General features: G+C 46.1%; 1 protein-coding gene across 1 annotated transcript; it reads right to left on the bottom strand.

The window, feature by feature from the left end:
• Positions 1 to 590: 590 nt before the first annotated feature.
• On the bottom strand, positions 591 to 15,846 carry Crym (crystallin mu). Its single transcript, XM_032892764.1, has 8 exons — positions 15,598 to 15,846; positions 14,917 to 15,067; positions 13,060 to 13,122; positions 11,527 to 11,628; positions 10,071 to 10,254; positions 4,564 to 4,685; positions 3,856 to 3,940; positions 591 to 954 (listed from the first exon to the last, which is right to left on the bottom strand). Exons 1-8 carry the CDS (start codon positions 15,765 to 15,767, stop codon positions 890 to 892), a joined length of 942 nt encoding a protein of 313 aa, XP_032748655.1. The 5' UTR covers positions 15,768 to 15,846; the 3' UTR covers positions 591 to 889.
• Positions 15,847 to 22,973: the final 7,127 nt, after the last annotated feature.

Genomic DNA, 22,973 nt, shown 5'->3' with positions numbered 1-22,973 from the left:
GGCATGTTCTCCTGGTGGGGCCTTTTGGCTAAGTTATGAGGAACCAATGGATTCCTTCCATCATCAATTTGCTTAGACTCAAGTGACCCACACATTGTGCTTTCTACTATGCATGACCAAAGGAGCCCCCTCATCTGGGCTTCTTCAAACATTTAAAGCACACACACCCAGAGCTACATTACACATGAGTGGATGTATAAGAAAGTTCTTAAGAGGCAAATCTGTAGCAGTAGAAACTGCTAGGAAGAATGTAATGACACTGTTGAGAATCAAATTTCTTGAGGGTAGGGGATCATTCTGGACTTGATTGTACAAACTTCACCAAAACCCATTAGATTGTATGCCTTAAAGTCAGGAGCTGTGCCAGGGATGTAGCTTAGTGGAAGTGTGTTTGCCTAGAATGTGTGTAGCTCTGGGTGTGATCCCAAGCACGGAAACACACACACACACACACACACACACACACACACACACGAGAGAGAGAGAGAGAGAGAGAGAGAGAGAGAGAGAGAGAGAGAGAGAGAGAATGGTTTTATAGTGAGCTGTGCTCAATTAAAATGGAGAAAATTTTATGCCACGTCCTCTAGAGATTGAGTGAGCATTTGACACCTTTATTTCCTTCCCACGGGAAGCTGTCAAAATACACATGGAAGAACTGGAAATGATTTATTTCAGAGACATACAAGGCTAGTAAGATCAAGGGTAGGTAATGTGGCCATCACCCCCTAACAGAAGGGTTTAGCTATCCAACCACAAACATGAATAGGGATGTCAATACTTGTGAGTGACTCTCACTCCCGTTCCCTGGGGACTAGGCCTCCTTTGATCTAGACACTGAGACAGCGTTTGAGCCGTGACGTCCGTCCAGCTCAGGCACAGCTCCTTCTGCTCACTTGCCAGATGACCACGAATCGTACACTAATTTGGCTGCGACCAGGTCTTCCACTGCCATCCCTGGAATGGAGAGAAATTTGTTTCACTTGTGTCAGAATGACGTTGCCCTCAAACAACCCTGGCTATCTTCTGATGCCCTATGTGCTAAAGTCCATGGTGATAAGCACAACTGCTACTCAGAGGTTCACTCAGACTGAGCTGATCAAGGAAAGGAGTATGATACTAAGCAGGAAATGGCCATATTTTCTAATCTCTAAGGTTGAATTCAGAGGTCAGTAACATATCACATGAGGTTCGGTGAATAGTTTAAGCTCTGTAAATCATATATGCTCTCTCTTACAATGGCCCACTTCTGCCTTTATAATGGAAAGTAGCCACAGTCACAGGGAAAGCAAATGAGACTGAGTTCTGGTAAGATCTTATTTACAGACACTACAGCTTAAATTCACCGCTCTCTCCAGCCCCTCCCCGAGTGTGAGGAGGCCTATGTTGGTGTTCGTTATCTTCTTCTTCCACAGCTTAATTGTTCGTCTTATTTGGGGTTTTTGTTTGTTTGTTTTTGGTTTTTGTTTTGTTTTGTTTTGTTCTGAGTCAAGCTGTCTTGCTGAGCTTGCTGGTTTGGCTAGACTAGTTGGCCAGTGAGCCCCAGGGACCCTCATGTTTCTGCCTCCAGGACACCAGAATTATAGGCCTACCCATTTACCACCACACCCCTGGCACTTTATACAGGCCTAGGGGATCCGAATTCAGCTCTTCCTGCTTATGTGGCAAGCATTTTCCTGACTAAGCTACCTCCCTGTTCAGTCTTTCCCATCATTCTTATGTGTTCTGAGAGTGATTCTCTATTTATCCACCCCAATCATTTAAAAATATAAACATTATTGTAGCTCACGGCTCATACAATTGCAGGTAGTTGATAGGGTTGGGCCCACTGGCCTACAGTTTGCTGACCCTGTCTCTTTAGCATCCCTCATTTGTCCTTGAAATGGTGAATGTCCCTAATCTAAAGATTTGTAATCTGAAATATCACATAGTCTAAAACTCTTTAATATAATGTTGAAATTCAATTCTTTCTCTAGTTTGGAATCAGTTTTTCATATGGGGCAGAGGGCAGGGTCCTAGTCAACAATCTACAAACATTTTCCACAGTACAAAAGAGATCCAGTATGAAACACATGTGGGTACAAGTATTTCAGATAAGACATGTTCAATCTGTAATTTTTAAGACATGGGCCTTAATTTTTATACCCAATATTCTATGAGAGGCTCAGTATATATCAGCTAAAGAGAGAGCATGTCAATAAACCAGTCACCCAAGGTGGAAATACAAAACTTGTCAAATAAATGGATTACAGTATTTGTCTCTTCAGTGGGGCCATCTAACCTTCCAGACTCAACTGGATCAACGGGATGTCTTTAGATCAGATACTAGATGAAATTTACTACCTTTGCTAGTCTTTTAGTGCACAAAAATTAAACAAAAAAACTTAGCTACCTGCCAAGGCCTGGATCCTGACTGATGGTATAGTGCTGGGTGGTCAGAGCACTTTCTATCACATGTTAAGATCATACATGCATACATGTTAATATCATATATGCCTACAATATGCTCAAATCCATTCCCTCTTTCCTTGCCTTCAATTCCTTCCCATCTCCACCTCCTCTTTCTCTCCCAGCTTTCTGCATTTTTGTAGAAATAAGTCTCCTTGGTGATACTCGTTTGTGCATGGCATCCTCTCAAGGGCCACATCCCTGAAGAACACTGACTCGCAACCCCCAATCTGCCCTCAGTTGCCAACAGCCTCTAAGCTAGGGGTGGGAAATGCTGGTCTTTCAGCTGGCTTGTTCTTGTGCAGGCCTTATGCATGGGGTCACAGCACTGGGAGTTTATGCATACAGTAATCTTCTCATAGGCAGCAAATACTGTTTCACTGTAGTGGTCACGCTGCTGGCCAGAACACTACTTTTTTGGTTTTTCATGTTTTTTGTTTTTGTTTTTGTTTTTTGCTTTGTTTTGTTTTGAGACAGGGTTTCTCTGTATAATCCTGACTGCACTGGAACTTGCTATAAAGATCAGACTAGCCTTGAACTTACTGAGATCTGCCTCTGCCTTTTTAGTGTTGGGATTAAAGGTGTATGCCACCACATACAGCCATCTAGAGTAACTTTAAAACCGTGACAAATATTAAAGGTTTCTGCTGCTCAGTATGAAGAAGTATGGAAAGTCCTGTGTAATATCCACTTAGTAACCACTAATAATTAACTATAATTAAGTATAATAGCTGATTATCACTTTGATTCCCATATACATCTGCTTCTTTAAACATGGCAGAATGGGGGAGTTAATCCAAGGGCAGACTGTCCACTGGGAGCCCACCCCTCATCACACTTCCACCCCATCTCTGTTGGTGTAGTTTGGACTCCTCATGGTTGCCTGTTATTAAGCATTACATGGGAGGCAGGGAAGAGGGGAAGTGAAAGGGTCTCAGACTGTAACGTCCTGTCTCAATCTCCTTTAAGGCAGGTGTCTCTGTCATTACCCTAAAGGGGAGCTTTGTCCCTGCTCCCTTCCTCTAGTGGACATTGACTTCTGAATTCATTCATGCCTAACCAAGTGATTCGGTACAACATTGGCTGTGTGCAATTTCCCCCCTTGTATATCTCACTGGACTGTCACAAGAACTCAAGGTGACAGGTGGCAACAGAAACCATGGCTCTGGGCCATCAAGTGACTTGCCTAAGGTCACATATCCAGTGCAGGATATAGAAGGGATATAATCCAGGACCATCCAACTCCACAGTTTTTAGGCTTAATTACTTCACCCAAACATGTAAATGATTGATTCAAATAATAGGCTCTGTAATGATTCACTCTCGGAGCCTGGTAACCCATTCATTCCTCCTTTCCCTGCCCTATGCTTTGGTTGGATTTGTGCCCAGGGAACAATTCATGAGTCTTACCCAAAGACTTGAACACTGTGGTCTTCTCACAGTATGCAGGCTTCGCTCCTGAAACCACTTCTCCAAGCTCAGCAAAGATGTCAGCCTGTGAAACAAATGCATGCTAACTGGGGCTGAAACCATCATCCCATGCAGGGCTAGCTTCTGAAGCCAGTATAGGACACCCCTGAACAGGAGAGAATGAAATTAATCTTAAAAAGGACCATGTGTGAACTGGATGAGGTTAAGAAGAAGATTCCCTCTGATACCCTTTGGGGACAGCACTTGTGTCATAAACACAGAGATCACTGTGTATGGGTGGCTTCCTGCCAGGTCCCTGTCTGTGAAGAAATTGGTATGCTATTATCTGACCATGCACATTGGCAGCCTCTGCTTGCTTCCATAACCTGATTATAAGTGGCGATAGGCAGTCAGGGGATATATAGTTTTAGTAAGGTTTCCAGGTTGCAACAGACTTCCCATCCTACTGCCTTACAGCTCAGCAAACCAGAAAAAATATCAATTCTCCCTCCAGGCAGATGGACGGGAAGACACATGTCATAGCCATATGGCTATGTTTTTCTGGAATGGGATTTAAAATGCTGCAAGATGTTTGGGAATGTCTTCCTTACAAGGGGGTGAGGTGACCAAGGTCCAGAGGGGAAGGCAGTGAAACCCTGGGAACCGAGCCAGGGCCAGCCAATGGCTTTGCTGTTGAGAGAGACTCACCCCTGACAACAGAACGTCTCCTGACTCCTTCAGGGCAGCCTCCCGGGAGTCCACATACAGCACTGCTTGCTTCATGAGCTCGTCATCCAGTTCTCGCCAGTCAGGTCTACTGGCTCCAACAGCTACGAAATAACAAAACAGACTCTAAGGCCAGGAAATCCCAGGGCACATTAGTAGAAAGAGTTGAGCAGGGGGCCAGGAGGGATAGATCTTTAGACCAAAATGTCTCTCATCTCCTAGAACAAGCTCTTCCCAATAAGATAGAATACCTTTTCAAAATAGCACCTACAATTTTTCCCTTTTTATAAAAAAAAATTATTTGCATGTGTGTGTGCAGGTGCATGTATGCATGCAGATGCATCTGAAGGTCAGAGGTGGAGGGTGTTGTTCCTCAAGATGGCTGTCTATTTTGTTTTCTGAGACAGAGCCCCTCCCTGGGACACACAGCTTTCTGCTCAGGCTCAGCTGGTTTTGCAAGGCCCAGGGATTGTTCTGTTTCCACCTTCCCAGCATTGGGATTGCAGGTGCACACCTCCATGTCTGGGGATTAAACTCAGGCCCTGATGCTCCCATGAACTGAGCCATTACCTAAGCTCTTCTTTTCTATCTTGCCCCCTCCTTCATTCCTGTAAGTTCTTACGGTCACTTAGCAGCACTCAATTTTAAAAAGCCTTTTATTTTTGTTATTTTAAACGTGTGTGTGTGTGTGTGTGTGTGTGTGTGTGTGTGTGTGTGTGTGTTCAGTATGGGTATACGCATGTAAATGTAGGTGCTTGAGGAGGCTGGAGGTGTCAGATGCTCCTTAACTGGAATTACAGGTAGCTGTGGACCACCCAACATGGATGGAAGGCTGAGCTTGGGTCCTCTGCAAGAGCAGAAGTACACACAGTCTTAGGTGCTGAGCCATACCTCCAGTCCAGCATTCACTTATAAGGCAAGTAATGTCTGTTATATTTTCTACACATGCTATTCATGGACCTCAGTACTCTTCCATGTCTAATTCCATCCACAGATGCATACATGGAAGCTGTGATGAGAGAAGGACTCAACTTATCAGTGAAGCTGGTCCGAAAGAGCCCAGGTTCTCACCCTTGCTGGCAGTGATAGCTAACTGCAGAAACCACACAAAGGACCCCACTGCTCCTTATCCTCCTTATCTTGACCTGCTCCTCAGTGATTGCCTTCCTCACCTGAAACTGTTGTCTCTTCTCCTGACAAAGAGCCCAGCGATAAGGCTGGGAGGGCTGTCACTAGCTCAGCAGCACAGCATCTACCCTGCATGTGTGAGCCCCGAAGCTCAATCCCCATCCTTCCCAGGGTGGGGTGGGGACAGGGAGAAAAGAAGGAAACCTGGCCTTGAGATTGCCATGACACCAAGAAAACTGATGATGGGGAGAAAACCTAGTGGGTGAAGCACATATCATGCGCACATGACCACCTGAATCTCCAGAATCTGCAGGTCAAATGCCATAATATATATCATAACCCCAGGGGCCTATGTAGGACACAAAGCAGGGCCAGGAGAATCCCTGGAACCACGTTGGCCTGCGAGCCTGGAGAACACACAGGTGAACAACAAGAAATGATGTCCCAAACAATGTGGGGGCCAGAATCGACAGCTGAGTTTGTCCTCCAACTCCCATGTGTGTGGTGGCGTGCATGCGTGTATACCAGTGCACACAAACACTTTTAAAAGAAGAGGAAGAGGAGTCAGATAAGGAAATGAAGGGGAGGATTGGGAGGAGGAAAAAAAGTCCACCAAACGTCCCACAAAACACACTGATTAGGCCTTGACTTTGCCCCTTTGCAGAAACTGGAACAACGAATCCAATGTATCATGCCTTCTGCTCCAAGGACATAGAATAACACACAGGCTGTAACCAAATGCCTGCAGCGGCAGGAAGAAATGAACGGGAACAAAGCCAACACGGATTTGGAATGCTGCGGTCCTGGGCACACAGAAAAGAGAGTGTGCACTTCTCCAGGGGACAGCATTATCCAGCATGGCTACTACCTGTGAGTGGGCATGCGCTGTCTCCAGACTCCTTCCATCCCTACTGTTTATGAGGAGGAGCAGGAAATCTATTTGCATACGTTTTCCCTTGATTTCTCTGTGGTCCAAACAAAGCAGCATGCTGGCTGGAGCCAGCCCCAGGGTAGCGAGCTAGTCTTTGAAAATATTTTAAAGTTTTGTCCAAATACAAGGCAGCATTTATATGCCTTCTTATGTTCTCCTTCCAGTTGTTCTGAGCTCTGGTTTCCAGAGATCAGTGTAACAATGCTCACCTTGAAGTCTGTTGGGGAGGGGAGGGAGAAGGGGGAGTCTATAGAACAAATGTACTCACTAATGGAGCTAATAAATAAATCATAAGCTGGTAGGAGGAAGCCTCCAGTTTCCAGGGCTACCCCCTCCCCTGCTTTCTACAGGCAGCTGCTTCTAGCACAGGATGGGTTCTCAAGGGGCTGTGTGAGGCCACTCAGGCAGATGCATGTGGACCAAACAGCAAGTCAGCAGTCTGACCCAGATCAGAACTCGCCTTGCTTCAGTGGGGCTAGAAACAAGGAAGGTCTTGAAGAATCCTCTGTTGGGATGAATGGGTTGTCAGGACAGGAGTAAGGAGGGGTGTGTGTGTGTGTGTGTGTGTGTGTGTGTGTGTGTGTGTGTGTGTGTAGAGTCAGGCCTGCCCTTTAATGGCTCTGTGAGTATGGAAAACCTGTCCTTGGTGTTCACTGTTATCACTGGGACACACATTCATAAAGCACAATTTGAGGGTTTGTAAACACATGAAACAACTTTGTCCTAGGTCAAGGGAATATAAAAAGAAGTATCTTGATGCCATATCAGATCATCTCTTTCCAGGAAAAAATATACATATACATACATACATACACACACACATATGATAGATACATAGGTAGATAGATACTAGATAGATAAATGGGTAATGAATATAAAAACTCATTGTAGCTGTCTTTGAGGAGAGTGGGTCCCCATAGCAAGGCCTGCAGAAGGTCCTTAGGAACTGAGAGTACCCTCCAGTTCCCCTGTCCTATCGTTTAAGGGATTGAATCTCCCTACCACATGAACCTGGAAGAGGACCTCTGAGACTAGACGAGGGGATATCCCAGTAAACATGGATTTCATCCTTGGGAGACTTTAAGCAGAGAACCAGTCTAACCTTGAGTGGATTCTCAGTGTGTTGTATTAAGTTTGACAAACAAAACCAAACCCAAGTCAGTCAGATGCAGCTTCAGTCCTGCCCCAGGGCGCACATTTCACTGAGAACTGTCCGTCTGGATTTCTCAAGCTCTGCCAGGCAGTTTTGATTCCAAAAGCACACCTGGATCCACTGTTTACCTGCCACCTCAGCCGCCTCTTAGCTTCTTTCTGGACTTGTGTCACAACATTAATCCCCTGCAGACTAAGGCCTCAACCTCACTTTGGCCTAGTCCTCAGATGGTCGTGCTCACCCGCCCACCCCCAGGGGCCCTTTCCTGAAATCCTGTCTGCCTAGAACATCCTCCCTCCAGCTCTTGACACGACTTATTCTTCCTTATCATTTGGATCACAACCATAACTCACCCCAGGGCAGCTTTCAGGTGAGTGGATCAAAAGGATATGCCTCAACTTCTCCCTTCTTTTCCACTGCCAGGCTCTCCCCACAAGGAGAAGCTGCCTAAGTCTTTCCTTGTTTGGTTTATCTCCCATCCCTAGGACGACGGTAACAGGAAAGCCATATTCTTGGATGCTCCATTTCCTGTGGCTTCCCTCAGCAGCCACAGCAATGGCTGGCACGTGGTGCATTCTGTGAACATTTATAATCTCTTGACTTGACTACTGCTTCTCATCTGCCTGTGTGTGCAGGGATCTCGGCTTCTGTGATAATGTCAAATCAGAAGCCAGGCTTCTTTTCGGAGGAAAATGTTAAGTACTGTTCAAAAGCCCAACCTCTGAGGACAGACTACCTCAGTTCAAACCCAACTGTGCCCCCAAGAGTCTCTAACTCTCGAAATTACTTAATCTCTCCTAGCCTTAGTCTACCTCCTCTATAAATTAGGGGTCATGATAATTATTATTTTTGTTTTGTTTTGTTTTGTTTTGTTTTGTTTTGTTTTTTTTTTGGTTTTTTTTTTCGGAGCTGGGGACCGAACCCAGGGCCTTGCGCTTCCTAGGCAAGCGCTCTACCACTGAGCTAAATCCCCAACCCTATGATAATTATTATTTTCTATCTCCTAAGGTTGCTGGAAGGATTAAGTGACTATATCTAATATATATATATATATATATGTGTGTGTGTGTGTGTGTGTGTGTGTATATATAATATACTATATTATATATATACATATATAACACATATACCTGCCACAATTAAGAGGATTGGGGAGGTAGACTAAACAGTCAAGTACATGCTGTGAAATCATACCCAGAAAGTATGTAAAAAATGTGATCATGGTTATGCATATTTCTGACACTGTGGAGTGGGTGGGTGGGCAGCAGACAGAAACAGATGATCCCTGGAGTCCTCTGGCTAATTAGTGAGTGCTGGATTTGGTGAGAGACCTGGCTCAAAAATAAGGTGGAGTGTCACTGTGGACGGCATCCAACATAACACACACACACGTACAAACACGGCACACGTGCATGGACACATACAAATACACGCATAGAATTCAGGGCAGCTCCTACTATAGGTAAGTATTTTATACAGTCCCTCTTTTAGAGTAAGCTCTAAGATTATTTGAAGGTCTTCAGAGGCCCCCAGTGTCCTTATGTTTAGAACGCCCTCTCATCCCACCTCCTAGTACACACATTAAAAGCATCCAAATGCCACATGAAACCCATTGCACTGTAACTACTTTTGGAAATAGTACCTTTGGATAATTGCTTATCGTTTTCTTTGTTAAGAACAAATGATTCAGGCTAGGGTGAATAATTGGGTCAGGCCTGCCATGTAAATCTTGGTGGGCACAGGAGGGAGAATTAAAAGTTGAAGGGCTACACAGAGAGACATTGTCTCAAAAAGAAAAAAAAAAGCAGTATTCATTTATCCATTAGGATTTAAATTTTGTCACATTTAAGAATAAAGTTGTGGCTGACCATTTGTGGCATGTTCCATCCCATAGGACATTCAATAGTGAAATAATGACCAGTTTTACATTTAACTTTATTTTTACATTTGAGACACAGTTTTTCAGAGCATGCATCCTTCTCTCACCTTTGGGTTTTGTTGAGACAGGTTCTCTGTTTGTATGTAGCCCAGGCTAGCCTCCAACCCTCCGTCTTCCTGCCTACACTCCTAAACCATAGGCTCATGCAGATACCCTTAAAAAGAAGGTGTAGACAGGAGTGGGGATAGACAGCTATAGATAACACCTAGCAACTTTAAAGCTAGCCAGGAGATATAGTGAGACCCTGACTCAGAGAAAAACCGTTCTGTATGATGGAGAAAGCACTTTTACAAACGGAGCCTAGATCCAGTCTGGGAGTGAGAAGCCTCTCTACTTACCATTGATGTGAGCCCCGGGCTTCACCCATTCACCAAATAAAATGGGCTCCGTTGCCATGGTGACTGTGATGATGACATCAGCACCTGTCACAGCCTCCTGCACTGATGAACAGATCCGAACATCTCCTTGCACTGAGCTTGCAAACTTCTCAGCGTTTTCCCTGGTGCGGTTCCACATTCTCACCTTAGAGTGGGTGACAGAAGGGACACTGGTGTATTTCTTCCCTGCAGACGCCACACCCACCCACACTGCTCTGATGATGACAATGTTGTCTTTAAGCAATGGACACTTGATCAAGGACACAGCATTAACTGAAACAGATATCTACTCAGACAAATAAAAATGCCTCCCCCGTCTAAACAAGGTGGACACTTTTCAGTTTTAGGTCAGGACACAACCTCAATGGTTTAATGATTACAGGGAAGGTTCTGGAGCCATGTAGACTTGGCACCAACCCTTCCTTTACTTTGTATTATTCCTACAATGATTTCCCTTCATTCAGCCTCAGGTTCCACATCTGTGAAATGGGTAAAGGCAGTGTGGAACTTAGCCTGTGTTTGAAACCCTGTATCGGAGTTGCAGCAGGTACAGGATTCATGAAAAGTGTTTTATCATGGAAGAGCTTAATCAATGAAGCATAAGGAAGAATTAAAAAGCGAATAAACACTTTTTAGGTAAAAGGTGCAGCAGATGAAAAGACCAACTGTGGAAGCCACAATCAGAGTCCTGGATGGTGCTGTGGTGGAGGTGGGCGGTGCTGGCAGTGTTGAGGGCTGAGTTCTTGGGAGTTTTCTAACCAGTCTGGATCCGAGGCCACCAGCCCTCAACTAAACAAGGCCAGAAGATTCTGTCATCAGCAAATATGGTAAACAGAGAAATGAGCTTTTCATGTAGGCTCATCAAGCAGGGCAGACGGCTCAATATACCCAGTGCTAAGTCATGGCTAGCTGTGCCAGCTTTCCTGATAGAAACGGTGCAAATATGATACAAAGTTCCTGTAATCTGGAACCGTGACATTGGAGCTGTTGGTGAAGACACAGAATATTCAGCTGTTCTACCATGCAGACAAGAGAACCTTGGAACATTTCCAGTGAAATGAGGGCCACAGAGGGGGAAGGCAGCAGTGGGGGGAGGGTGTGCTTCCTGCTCACCAGGCCTCACCCCACCCCCATTCCAGATCCATAGACTCCCAGAGTCTTTTAAGAGGAGCACCGGGAGGGGCTGGAAGTGCAGCTGACAGCCAGGAGTGTCACAGAATCACTTGGGTGGCTGGTGGCATCCCCAGGTGCGTGTCCTGGGAGCCATGAGTCTGAAAACAGGTAATCAGGCCTCACAGTCCTTCTGAGGAAATCATAAAGATAAGGATGACCCATGCCAGACTCAGCCCCACTGTCCAGCCTGTACCTAGGGGCCCGTGTCCCATCTCCCTGCTCCCCAGGCCCCACCGTCACTCACCTCCTTGAAGGAGAACTGTTCTGTGAAGATCTCATAGTGACTGTACGCCTGGACCCCAGCCCCAAGGATGCACAGCACATCACCGCCTGGGGGCTTCAAAAACTGAGAGGAACAGGGGGGCGAAGGTCAGTGTTTTCAGGTAGCCAGGAGGCTTCGGCTACTGTCGAGAGTGGGTGGGCATCTTGGAGATGTCACTTTGTTTCTGCTGGCCCTCTGTAGAGAGGGCAGGAAGGAAGGAGCCTTCATTGAGCACCTACTGTGTGCTAGTGCTTAACTCTCATGATCTCATTTGGTCTGGACAGGGACCCTCCCTATATTAGATACTCCTATTGGTATGTTCCTGTGTGTGTGTGTGTGTGTGTGTGTGTGTGTGTGTGTGCGTGCCTGTGAAGGACAGCGGTCAACCTTAGGTGTTGTTCCTCAGGAACCATCTACCATCTAAACAGTCTAAACACTTGATCTGCCATGCCAACCCTCCTCTGGGCCATGGCACTCTCGCTACGCCTAGGAAAACAAGCATCCCAAGCCCTTGTCAGTCTTAAGCTAATAAAAAAATTACAATCATTCCCACAGGGCCCCATTTTCCTTTACTTTGCCTTTTGATATATGGTCTCATCATGTAAGTCCAGGCTGCCCTATAGCTCAGGGCAATCCTCCTGCCTCAACTCCAAGTGCTGGAATTACAGGTGTGCACCATCATCCCAGCTGAATACCCCACTCTAAACTTCCTTCCCTTGGCTATACCCTGTACAACTCCCCCATGTGACTCCACACTGCGGCCCACGCCGCCAGCACCGCTTGCTGCTCTTCTGCCGTATGTCTCCAGTATCTCACTCGCTGATTTCCCTCAGCTCTCCAATGTCAGGGAGGGCATTTCTGAATCAATGAAATGTCATCTCTTTAGTCAGAAGTAGCGGTGTGCGCCTGTAGATCTTGCTATGTGGGAGACTGAAGCAAGTGAACAATTTGAAACCAAATATTCAAGTCCAAACTGGGCAACATAGTGAGACCCCATTTTTTAAAAAAAGTCACTTCCATTCCTGTATTTTTTTTTACTTTGCTTCATTTCATTTTCTAACATACAATGTGGGTTTTGAAGGGTGTTATTATTTCAGCAAACTGTAAACAGACTACCAATTATTTACTAATTAATAAAAATTATAAAATAGTTAAATGTGTAATAACATTTATTAGTAATTAGTATGTAATACATTAAAGATCTATTGAATTCTTTTAAAAAGTCAAACCACATTCTACGTTTAGTTATTGTGCATTTGTGCAGCTGTCCATGCACACATGTGTGTGTGTTTGCAGGCCAGATGTTGACATCTGGTGTCTCTCTCTATCTTTTTCCACTCTATTTTTGTGAGACAGGAAGATTAGGAATTGTGCATATGAGGTATTTGGAATTATGTGGCCCATAGTCAGAATTTTGTGAATTACTGTGCTCACTTTGGTATGTGCAAAGGGACAGCTATGGGCAAAGGCAGACCAAGATAAGTTCTGCATCCCTTCCCTCTCCTCTGGTCTTACCTTGGTGGCGATGGCAGACACGGCTGCTGTCCTCTTTGCAGTTATGACATTTCCATCCATGACCTTGGAGGAAGGAGAGATAGTGAGGAAGGTGCCCTCCCAGGACTGAAACTCAGAAAGGCAGCTCTGTAGAAACTACAGTGCACTCGGGGCTCAGCGTCCCTCTCAGATCTCATTCCTCACTTACGAGCTACCTGGCTTTGAGCACTAATATCTGCACTGGATTCTTCAATCCGTAAAAGCGAAGGTGATGCCAACAGTGCAGAGGGTACTGAGAGCATTGAATACAGCTCCACGAGGGAAGCCAGTGCATACAGTAAGCGCTCAAACATCACCTATCTTGTTTTTGTGCCCTGGGACTCTCAGATCTCCAAGCTGAGGTGAACTTCAGGGATATGAACATCACTTCCCATCTCAAGAGCTTTGGAAAGACACTGTCCTCAGATGTCACCTTGAGAAGGACTCAAGCTGACTCTGGCTTGGGATGTGCAGTTCAGTGGTTTTCGAACCTGTACTGGTACAAGGAAAACCAAGAAAATGGAATCCCTAGGTGGGAATCAAATTATCCTTGGCTTCCGAGGATCCTAGGAGGTTCTGGCGTCCAGGATGCTCTGAGCATTTTGTGAACCCTTTTATTCATCTCAGCTGGGGCTCCAAAGGTGAGTGTTCTTCTCATTTTGCAGGGGAGGAGCTGAGTCCTGTAGCTACGGAGCACCCAGCACAGCCCCAAAGAACCACCGTCTGGTGTGAAGGAAGGGCTGATGCTCGAGGAGCAGGGGCTCCTCATAGGCAGCACGGCTGCTACTGCCTCTGGGTGGGCGCAGGGTGAGAAGAGCTAGACCCTCGTCTCTAGTAGGGTAACGGGCAGCTGGATTTCTTAGTGAATTGAGACACTCGGAGGGGAAGGAGAGGGGGTGAGAGTCTGAGAGCCAGTTTGAAGGACTCTAGGTGGTAAGAGTATCAACACCAGTGTCAACCAAGTGGACCTAGGAGAGCTCTCACTGACCGGCTGTGTGACCTCAAACCAAGGGTCTCACCTGAGCTTCAGGGATCTCGACAAACCTTTATAGGAAATCAATCACCCAGTTCATACTCAGCATTTGGCAGGCTGAGGGAGGAGGATCTTGTGTGTGTGTGTGTGTGTGTGTGTGTGTGTGTGTGTGTGTGTTGTGTCTGGCCTAGGACACACAACAAGCAAGCAAGCAAACAAACAGATAAGTCAGTAGAACTTAGTCTTAGACTGGATACACCACTGGCTTAGACTGTAGAGGTTTCAGGTCCAGCCTTGCCTCTTACTAGAGGGTTCAGCTGAGCACAGCTGTTGTATGACTCGCTCCACATGCCTGAAGTGGGGATAACAGTATCATGTACATCCTGGGTAGTTTTCATTATACAGGTAATGTGCTTAGAACTCCACATCTCTCCCCTCCCCAATCACTCAGTAAATGTGAGCTATGGCTCCTTTTACACCTTGCTAGATGATAAAGAGATGTCAGGAAGACACCCACAGGTTACTGTGTCTTCCGCTCCACACAGGGGGGGCTTCAGTGAATGCATGTTTCTTCAGCTTTAGTTCAAGCTGTGCATTTGCTGTATCTGAATGTGTGACCAGAACATAATAACACGAACAACAGGATCGCGATTTCTACTGCCACATGCTCGCCACCGCTGTCAGCACAAGAGGCCCTAGAAACAGATGCTGCCTGGCACAGATCACCATTGATGGCTCCTGTCTGGTCGCTTGTGATCATATTACTTCTCACTAGCTTCTAGGCTTAACTTCGAGCCCAAGGGACACTCTATTCCAGGGGAGAATTACTCTACCCTCCCTGCCCCAGAGGAGAAGAGGCTGCTCACCGCCAGCAGGGAACCATTGCTGGGATCAAAGAGAAGCACTGATGCCTGGTGGGAGGGGACAGCATTGTTGCTGTGGCCCTCATAGAAGGTGACTAACTTGGTGGTGAGTGCATCCTCAGCGGCACTGTAGGCTGGCATGACTCCCAAGAAGCTGAGAGGAGAGAGAGAGAGAGAGAGAGAGAGAGAGAGAGAGAGAGAGAGAGAGAGAGCAGTTTCAACTCCTTCCAATTAATGCCGAGTGTTCAATGAAGTCCCATTCATCTCCCCTCCTCCATTACTGCTCGGCTGGCACGTTATCCCATTTGAGCTCATTCCTCTGCCCTTCTGCCCTTCCCTGAGGCAGGACTCATGGTCTGGCTCTGGACCAGAAAGCCATCACAACCCTGCCACTTCTTGGCTCTGTAAGCTTCACCAAGTCGTTCTACCTCTCAGTTTTCCACCAGCAGAGCGACAGCCTTGGTACTTCCCTTGCCAAGGACAGCGAGTTGAATTATAGCAGGTGACACCTGAAAAGCGCCCTCTTGGCAGATGCCGGTGGGTTAGTTCCCTCCCCTTAAGCAGCAGCTGTCATTAGCAGAGATCAAACAAATCCTCTCCTCCCTTCTCCTATCGCTTCCTTCCGCATTCCTTCGCTCCTTTCTTTCCCGTTTCTCCCATCCCCTTCTGGTCCCTTACACTCACCCTCGGTGCTTGGCCACAGGCACCACGGTGCGCACTGGTTGCATGACCCCTCCGTCCGGACCTTTGGAGAAGTTGGCCAGTGCGGCCTCCAGGGGCGGGATGAGGAGGCTGGAGCTGCGGAGGTGGTCCTGCACCTCGTCGGCGCTCAGAAACGCTGGCGCCCGCCTCATCTCGCCGCCTGCTTTCGAACTCGGGTCCAGCACACACTCCACTTCCAGGAGCTGAGCCCTAAATGAGCGCACTGCCTAAGTAGCAGTGCTGGGCGGGCCTCCCAGGGCGGAGCATCGTCGCCCCGCCCATCGGGCCCGCCCCTCCCCTGCCGCCCACCACAACTCCTTGGATTCCAGGGCATTTCGCCCTAGATTGGAATCAAGGCGACAGGCTGGGAGTGATAATTCTTGAGTCTGCTGTTCCCATTCCTGTAATTAGCCATCTCCACATTCCTGAGCACACTTTGTGTGTGTGTGTGTGTGTGTGAGGAGGACTTTCTGGTTCCACCTTGACCCTCCACACCAGATCCCCTGGGGCTAGTATTGTGAGAAAGGCAGATGAGGTGACAGGGTACTCTCAGTGCTCTGGTTCGTCTATTTCTGGAGTTTCTTCTATTCCCAATCTTCCTCCGACACCATCCCTAGTCTCTAGCTGTTGTGTTAAACATATAGTTGACCCAGGTTAAACAAAACAACCTTCACCTTGAAGTCTCAGACAAGGGTAATGACCTCAGTCATATAAAGAGCCAAAATGCAGTTTATATATTTGTTTTCCCTAAGGAGTTCATATTGTATTTAAAGAGCAGGCAATATGCAATGATACCTAACGTTCCACCATTGATGGAGTAGTGACACCTCACCCTTGACCAGTGATGGAGAAAGTGAGTGCTTCTGGGAACGCAAAGAAAAGAGGGACTATTCTGACCCAGAGTAGGGCTCGAAATAATAATAGCGGGAACAGTCTATCTCATTTGACGACACCAGCAGCCACTGAGGTATGGAGATGCTCTTGTTAGCCTTACTATTTATGCTCTGGGATTTGTCCAAGGTCATCCAGCGAGTCAGAAGCAGTTAGGTTTCATTCGGTATGTGTGTGTGTGTGTGTGTGTGTGTGTGTTGGCATGTGTGCACATTTTCAAGGAAGCCAGAAGAGGGCATCAGATCTCCTGGAACTGGAGGTTACAGGTGTAAGCCACCATACACGGATGCTATGAACTGAACTAGGGTCCTCTGGAAGAGCGCTAACATCAGAGTTATCTCTCCTGACTATTTTGTTTTGTTGAGACAGAGTCTTATGTAGATCACACTGGCTTCAAAATTCCTATATAGTCAAGGCTTGTCTTGACTTCCCAAATGCTAGAACAGCAGGTGTATACCACCAGAGCCCGCTTTAATTTTTATTATTATTAAAACAATACAACTATTATTAAGTGTCCTAATGACTTAAAAAAAAGACTACTATTAATAAACTCACTAGTAATGCAGGGGAAGCTGCTGTGTCTCTCCCCTGTCTTCCCTGAGGCAGTATCTCTGCCTGGGGAAATTTTCTGCTGACCCCTACAGATCTAGAAAGAGGTGGGTCGGTTGCTGCTCCCTAGACGGATGCCAACACGCTGAAGGTGACAGCAGGGCACTCCCGTCCAGTCCCTAGGCTGCAGCAATATTGACTCAGCAAGATTTACTGGACAAACATAGTAAATAAGTCAATGCTCAGAGAAATATTAAAACCGCAAATTTTAAAAAGATAAAAATTAACCAAGGGAGAATAACAATGAACAAATTTAAATAGAAGTCAGAATAACGGACTTTAGACAGTGCCAATGACTCTAAAATAGCTTCTAAATATTTATTCAAAAACTTGGAAATGTACGAAAGTACATTTATCTGGACCTTTGAGTTCTGCTATCGCTTCAACGGTCTTGCTGACTTTACTACGAATCTCTGGTTCTAAAGGAGCAAGTGTGCCAGCCAAGCTCCAGGGTGCACTCGGAAGACACCCAGGCAGCTCCTTCAGGCGCGCGCCGGTTCCCATCGCACACCCCAGTCCGGATTGGATCTGCGCCGCCAGGCGGTTGGCTAGAGCGTTGAGAGGAGGAGCGGTGCCCGGGCGACGCGCGCCCCCTCGTGGCCGTGGTGGTGGCTGTGGCTGTTGTGTAGTCTGAGAGGTGTGTGTCAAGTCTGGACCTGCTCCGCAGCTGCCCTTAGACTCCTCCACGCCCACCCACAGGGACTTAGGAACGAATTTTATTGTGTATGTGTGTTGCCAGCCTAAAAGAGAGAACTGACTGTCTAAAGCAGGGGTTCTCAACTTGCCTAAGGCTGGGACCCTTTAATACAGTTCCTCATGTTGTGATGACCCGCAACCATAAACTTATTACTACTTCACAACTATAGTTTTGCGATTGTTATGAATCATAATGTAAACATATGTGTTCCTGTGAAAGGGTCGCTGAGAACTGCTTGTCTAAAGAGTTAGTGTCTGAGCAGAGCATGCTGTGGACACAAGGCACATCAATCTCAAAGATGGAGGCGGGACACGTCTAAGGGCAGAAGTCCACCGCCCTGGGTTTTGAAACAGAGCTTAGGGCTGACAAGGATTTGTTGCAGGGGTTGACTGCAGTTCACTAGAGGAGACTGTGACGGTGACTTCCGTAGCAAGAGGCAGTGTGCGGAGTGTATGTGCGTAAGTAATGTATGTGGGAGTGTATGTGGGAGGCTGAGGCAGGAGATAGAGTATGTTCAACACAAGACCCTGCCTCAAAAAGCAAACAGAAGAAAAGAGCTCTTAGGCATTCTTGGGGCTAGTGTGCAGTATGTGCCTGTGTTACCTTCTGAACCTCCCAACTCTTGGCGTGGCTGGTTTGATTATGACCCCTTCTCTTCTCTTCCCTCCCCTCCCTGCCCCTTTATTATTTTTAAGACCTGGATAACCTGTACTCATTATATAGCCAAAGCTGTCCTCAAATTCATGGCAATCCTCTGGCCTCAGTCCCCTTAGTGCTGGGGTTAACAGCACGCACCATCCCACCTACCATGACTCCATTTTGATAAGGACCATTTTCACAGTTTTGGGGCTAGAAGGAAGAATTCTAGGATCCAGAATTAGTGGCTTTAGTCTTAACCTAACTTGAGGCAAGTTACTTGACTTCTGTGTCTCCTCTACAGTGAGAAATAGTTCTTTATTAATCTCACTGGCTTAAAATATTACAGTAACATACAACATAAGTTTAGCCATATTTTTGAGTGCCCTTTACCACACTTGTAATGTCTGTCCTAATTCCAGAATATTTCCTCACTCCCAAAATAAATCCTGCACTTATTAAGCAGCCGCTCTCCACTGCCTACTCCCCGCTGCCCCGGCAACTGCTGCTCTTTTCATGTGTCTGGATCAGTGGAGCCCGGACATCTCATATGAAGGGAATCATATTCGCCTTGCTTAGCACAGTGCTTTCAAGGTTCCTGCCTATTATAACATACATCATTCCTTATATGGGCAAACAAGACTCCATGGTAGGGCATTACCTCATCATATGTAGTTGTTAACCAGTTGGATGGACTTTGGGGTTGCAATGACATTGTGAACATTTTTACATGTTTTATTTTACATTTATTTACTTAATGTGTGTGCACACGTGTGGAGGTCAGGGGATAACATGTGGGAGTCAGTCCTCTCCTTCCACATGTGGGTTCCAGGGATCAAACTCAGGTCATCAACCTTGACAGCAAACGTCCTCGCCTGCTGAACCATCTCACTGGTCTACACATTTTTGGGGGGAGGAGTGACAGGGTATGGACATATTTATATTTTCTAGGAGTGAAACTGGAGGGTCATATAGAAATTGGACAATTGGCTCTTTGAGAAGTAAGCGGCCGACCTGCTCTCCAATATGCTCTGCCCCACCCACCACCACTGGGCACAGATTCTTTTCTGTTTTCTCCTTGATACGGAATGTAACGTGGATGGCAGGGGAAGCAGAGGCCTACTGAGCATTTACTTTTCATTTTTCTGAGTACTAATGTGGGGATCTTTTAACGAGGCCTTTGGCTGTCTGTTTCTTCATGGAAATGTCCGTTTAGAACTAATTTTTATTTAGCCTCTTACTTATTTGTTTTGTCTTTTGTTGCATTTTAAGGGCTACTCTCTGTGTCCAGGATCTGATTTGGCAACGCTTCCTTCCTTCCACTCTTTGTCCCAGCACGCATTGTTAAGTGATGACTCACAGCCTCTGTTTATTCTCAAAGTCTGTTATTGGTGCCACCATTCCAAGTCACTGACCATTTTGTGAACAGCACACAAGATTCAAACCCAATTTCACTCCCCTGCCCTGGGATTGTTGGTTAAGCCCATTTGGTGAAAATCGTGTCCTTTCCCCGGCGAGTGAGTGAGTAGGATGTCCGTTAGGCGTGGTGCGTGGAGCGATTCCAGACTCTGCCTGTGCTTTTCTCAGTTTTGATCTATGCCGAGGGTGACTGACAAGCTGCAAAAAGTGTTGATATCAGGAAGCATGGGCCTGCCAACTCGATTCCTTCCCCTCATAGTTCTCCATTCAGCATTCCTAGGACCAGCCTGTTCAAGGCAGCTGGGGTTTGAGCTGAAGACCAAATTTGGGGCATTCCTGGTGTGACCGTGGTTGGTCTCTCAGTCTGTGAATACAGGATTGTCCTTTGCTTCTTTTGGTCTTAGCCTTCCCTTCCCTTCCCTTCCCTTCCCTTCCCTTCCCTTCCCTTCCCTTCCCTTCTTGTTTTGTTAAAGCCATGTGTGCAAGTCTCATGCTCTCTCAGCTTAATTTATTCTTAAGTATTTTACTTTCTGATGCCCTTGCAAATGTAATTGGATTTTTAAGACTGTTCAATACTAGTAAATAGAAACAAGGATTTTTGTTTTTGTATGTTCATCTGTTTCCTTCAACTTGTCTGAGAGTATAAATTTGATCCAGTAGTTTATTTTGCCAGCTCATCAGTGTTTTCTATATGTGATATTATGTGTAAACATCTCTAAAGGAAGTAAAGTTTATTATTTTCCTTTATAATTTCAGTGGCGATTTCTTTCCCTTCTTCTCTCTTTCCTTCCTTCTTTCCTCTTTCTTTCTTGCCTTCTCCCTTCCCCTGTTCTTCTTTAACCCAGTTTTCCTTTTGCCCGGTTGCTCTAGTAACCACTCCCATGACTATATGGAGTGAGAGTCAATGCAGACAGCCTTATCTTCTTGTAGTCTGAGGAGGTTAGTCACTATTGAATAGGATGCATCTGTCATATTGCGGAACTGCACTTCCGCTCCTCATGTGTCAACTGTCCTTAGCCGATGCCTCTTCTACTTCATTTGAGATGCTCACCATCGGGAGTGGAAGAGAGGCCAGGAGTGGGCAGAAGCCAGGAGAGCGCCTGAAAGGCTTCAGTTAGGGGTCCTGTATGCCTTTATTTTATACCCTAAAACTACAAGGCGAGGTGAGCAGGCAGGCAGGCAGGACACGGTATTTATCTTTTTGTTTTTCAGGTGTAAGTGCCAAGTCGCTAAAGACAATAGCCACCGGGGGCTGGAAGTTTTCAATGGCATTGACCCCTGTCCAGGTTGCTCTGTCTAGGTAACAGGGTGAAGCGTTGTCTGGTATTAAGGACAAGCAGTGCCTTCAACAAATAAAACAATAAATTGACATCTGACAATCAATCTACTTCACTGTGACCAGATGTTGTATTATAAGGATGCCTAGATATTTTTCTGGATTCTGTTAATCCAGAGCTCTTAAGTACTGCTAAGGGTTCTGCGTTCATATTGTTAGGTGGTATTGGACTGTAGTTTGCTTCTGGTGTTTTTCCCTGGTTTTGGGTACAAGTAATGGAGTGAGTTAGAGAGCGTTCCCTCCTCCACTGTTTGCAGGAGCTGGAGGTGGTATGTATGTCGATATTATGTGTTTATAAACATTGTTCCTGGTCCCCGGCTCAGAGATCTCCAACACTCTTTGGAACCCTGATAGTAGGCATATCTTTTGCCATTCATAACCAGCTGCTTTTGATTTTCCCGTGAGTTTAGCCTAACACACTAACTCTTGGCATTAGGCTGTAGCTTGCCTCAGGATAGGGCATGTTGCCCATGGAATAAACTATTAGGATCAGAGGCTTGGGGCTGTCATCTCTAAGACAGAGGAAGGCTGCAGACCAATTGAAGCCCCAAGGTCTATTGACTTCATCCATCATAATTGCATAGGAACCTGGATTGGAAAATCTCATGAACTGAGAGCCTCTGGTGAACAGGTTGCTGTACAAGGAGGCACTCTGGGAAGGGGATGGAAGCACTGGGGCCCCATCCCCTGGCTCTGAATGCCTCTCGTGTACTGTTCATCAGTAATATACTGTAATTGTCAGGGTGCTCTAGTGAAATATGAAGCCAGAAGAACTGTAGATGCCCTAACCTGTGAAGGTCCTCAGTGCAGCTGTATCTGGAGTGGAACATTACTGTGGGCCTGAGTCTTAACCTAGGAATTAGCCTACTTACTGGGAAAACCAAGTAAGAATCAGCATAAATTTTTTCCCACTTCAGATACTCTCTAATCCTGTCTTTTCTTTGTTGAAAGGTTGTTATATTGTTGATTTGATCTATTATAAAACGTCTGTTTAGATCTTCTATTTGTTCTTGAAATTTGTAATATTCTGTGTTTCTAGAATTAGTTGTATCTTGGTTGACAAAACCACTGGCCCATAACTGTTCATAGAATTTTCTTACAATCTCTTTTATGTCGAAAAGGTTGGTGATGTCTTCTCATTATACAAACTATGCGATAGAGAGAAGAAACAGAGGCGCCTGGAAGAGTCCAGAGCAGAGAGAGGAAGAAGTAGACTGAGCATGGCCAGCGGGCTGGACCTGACCATGAGAGAAGCAGGAGAGTGGAGAGGGAGAGAGGAAAGGGCAGGACAGGGGGAGCACTTGGGGCAGCAGAGAGAGAAATGGAGGAGGACAGCCAATAGCAGGGTTGTGAGGAGAATGAGGAGCTGTGGGGGGGGAAGCCGATGAGCTGGGGGAGAGTGTAAGGTAGGGGAGGTGAGGAGAACTAGGTACTGGAGACCAGCGCGCACTTTGGTATGCTAATAGGCACCACACATAGCCATTGTCTCTCCTGTCAGTGATAAGGGAAATGGTTCCTTTGGTAGAGCAGAATCAGCTTCACAAGTTTCTGAGCACTGCTGGCTTTTCTCCAACTACTAAAATTCGGGGAAATAGTTTCCTTTGGACCTGACACTCACTCCTTGTTTCTAGATTTTAGTAATTTGTGCTGTCTCCTCGTCTTGATCAATCAAGATTCTTCTTGTTTGAGTTCCTTTTATTTTCTTCTCCCATGTATGTTTGTGTGGGGTGTATGCATATATGGCATATATTTGAAGTGTAGATATGTCTG

This window comes from Rattus rattus, chromosome 2 (assembly GCF_011064425.1).
Source record: "Rattus rattus isolate New Zealand chromosome 2, Rrattus_CSIRO_v1, whole genome shotgun sequence".
Taxonomy (NCBI): domain Eukaryota; kingdom Metazoa; phylum Chordata; class Mammalia; order Rodentia; family Muridae; genus Rattus; species Rattus rattus.
This window is presented reverse-complemented; position numbering and strand designations above follow the sequence as displayed.

What these genes read in the sequence shown, in the direction of transcription:
- Crym (XM_032892764.1), bottom strand. Translation starts at nt 15,767, where the DNA reads ATGAGGCGGGCGCCAGCGTTTCTGAGCGCCGACGAGGTGCAGGACCAC. An exon ending in CCTGTGGCCAAGCACCGAGG is followed by an intron (nt 15,068 to 15,597) that starts GTGAGTGTAAGG and finishes CTCTCCTCTCAG; the next exon opens with CTTCTTGGGAGTCATGCCAG. An exon ending in GCAATGGTTCCCTGCTGGCG is followed by an intron (nt 13,123 to 14,916) that starts GTGAGCAGCCTC and finishes CCTTCCTCCAAG; the next exon opens with GTCATGGATGGAAATGTCAT.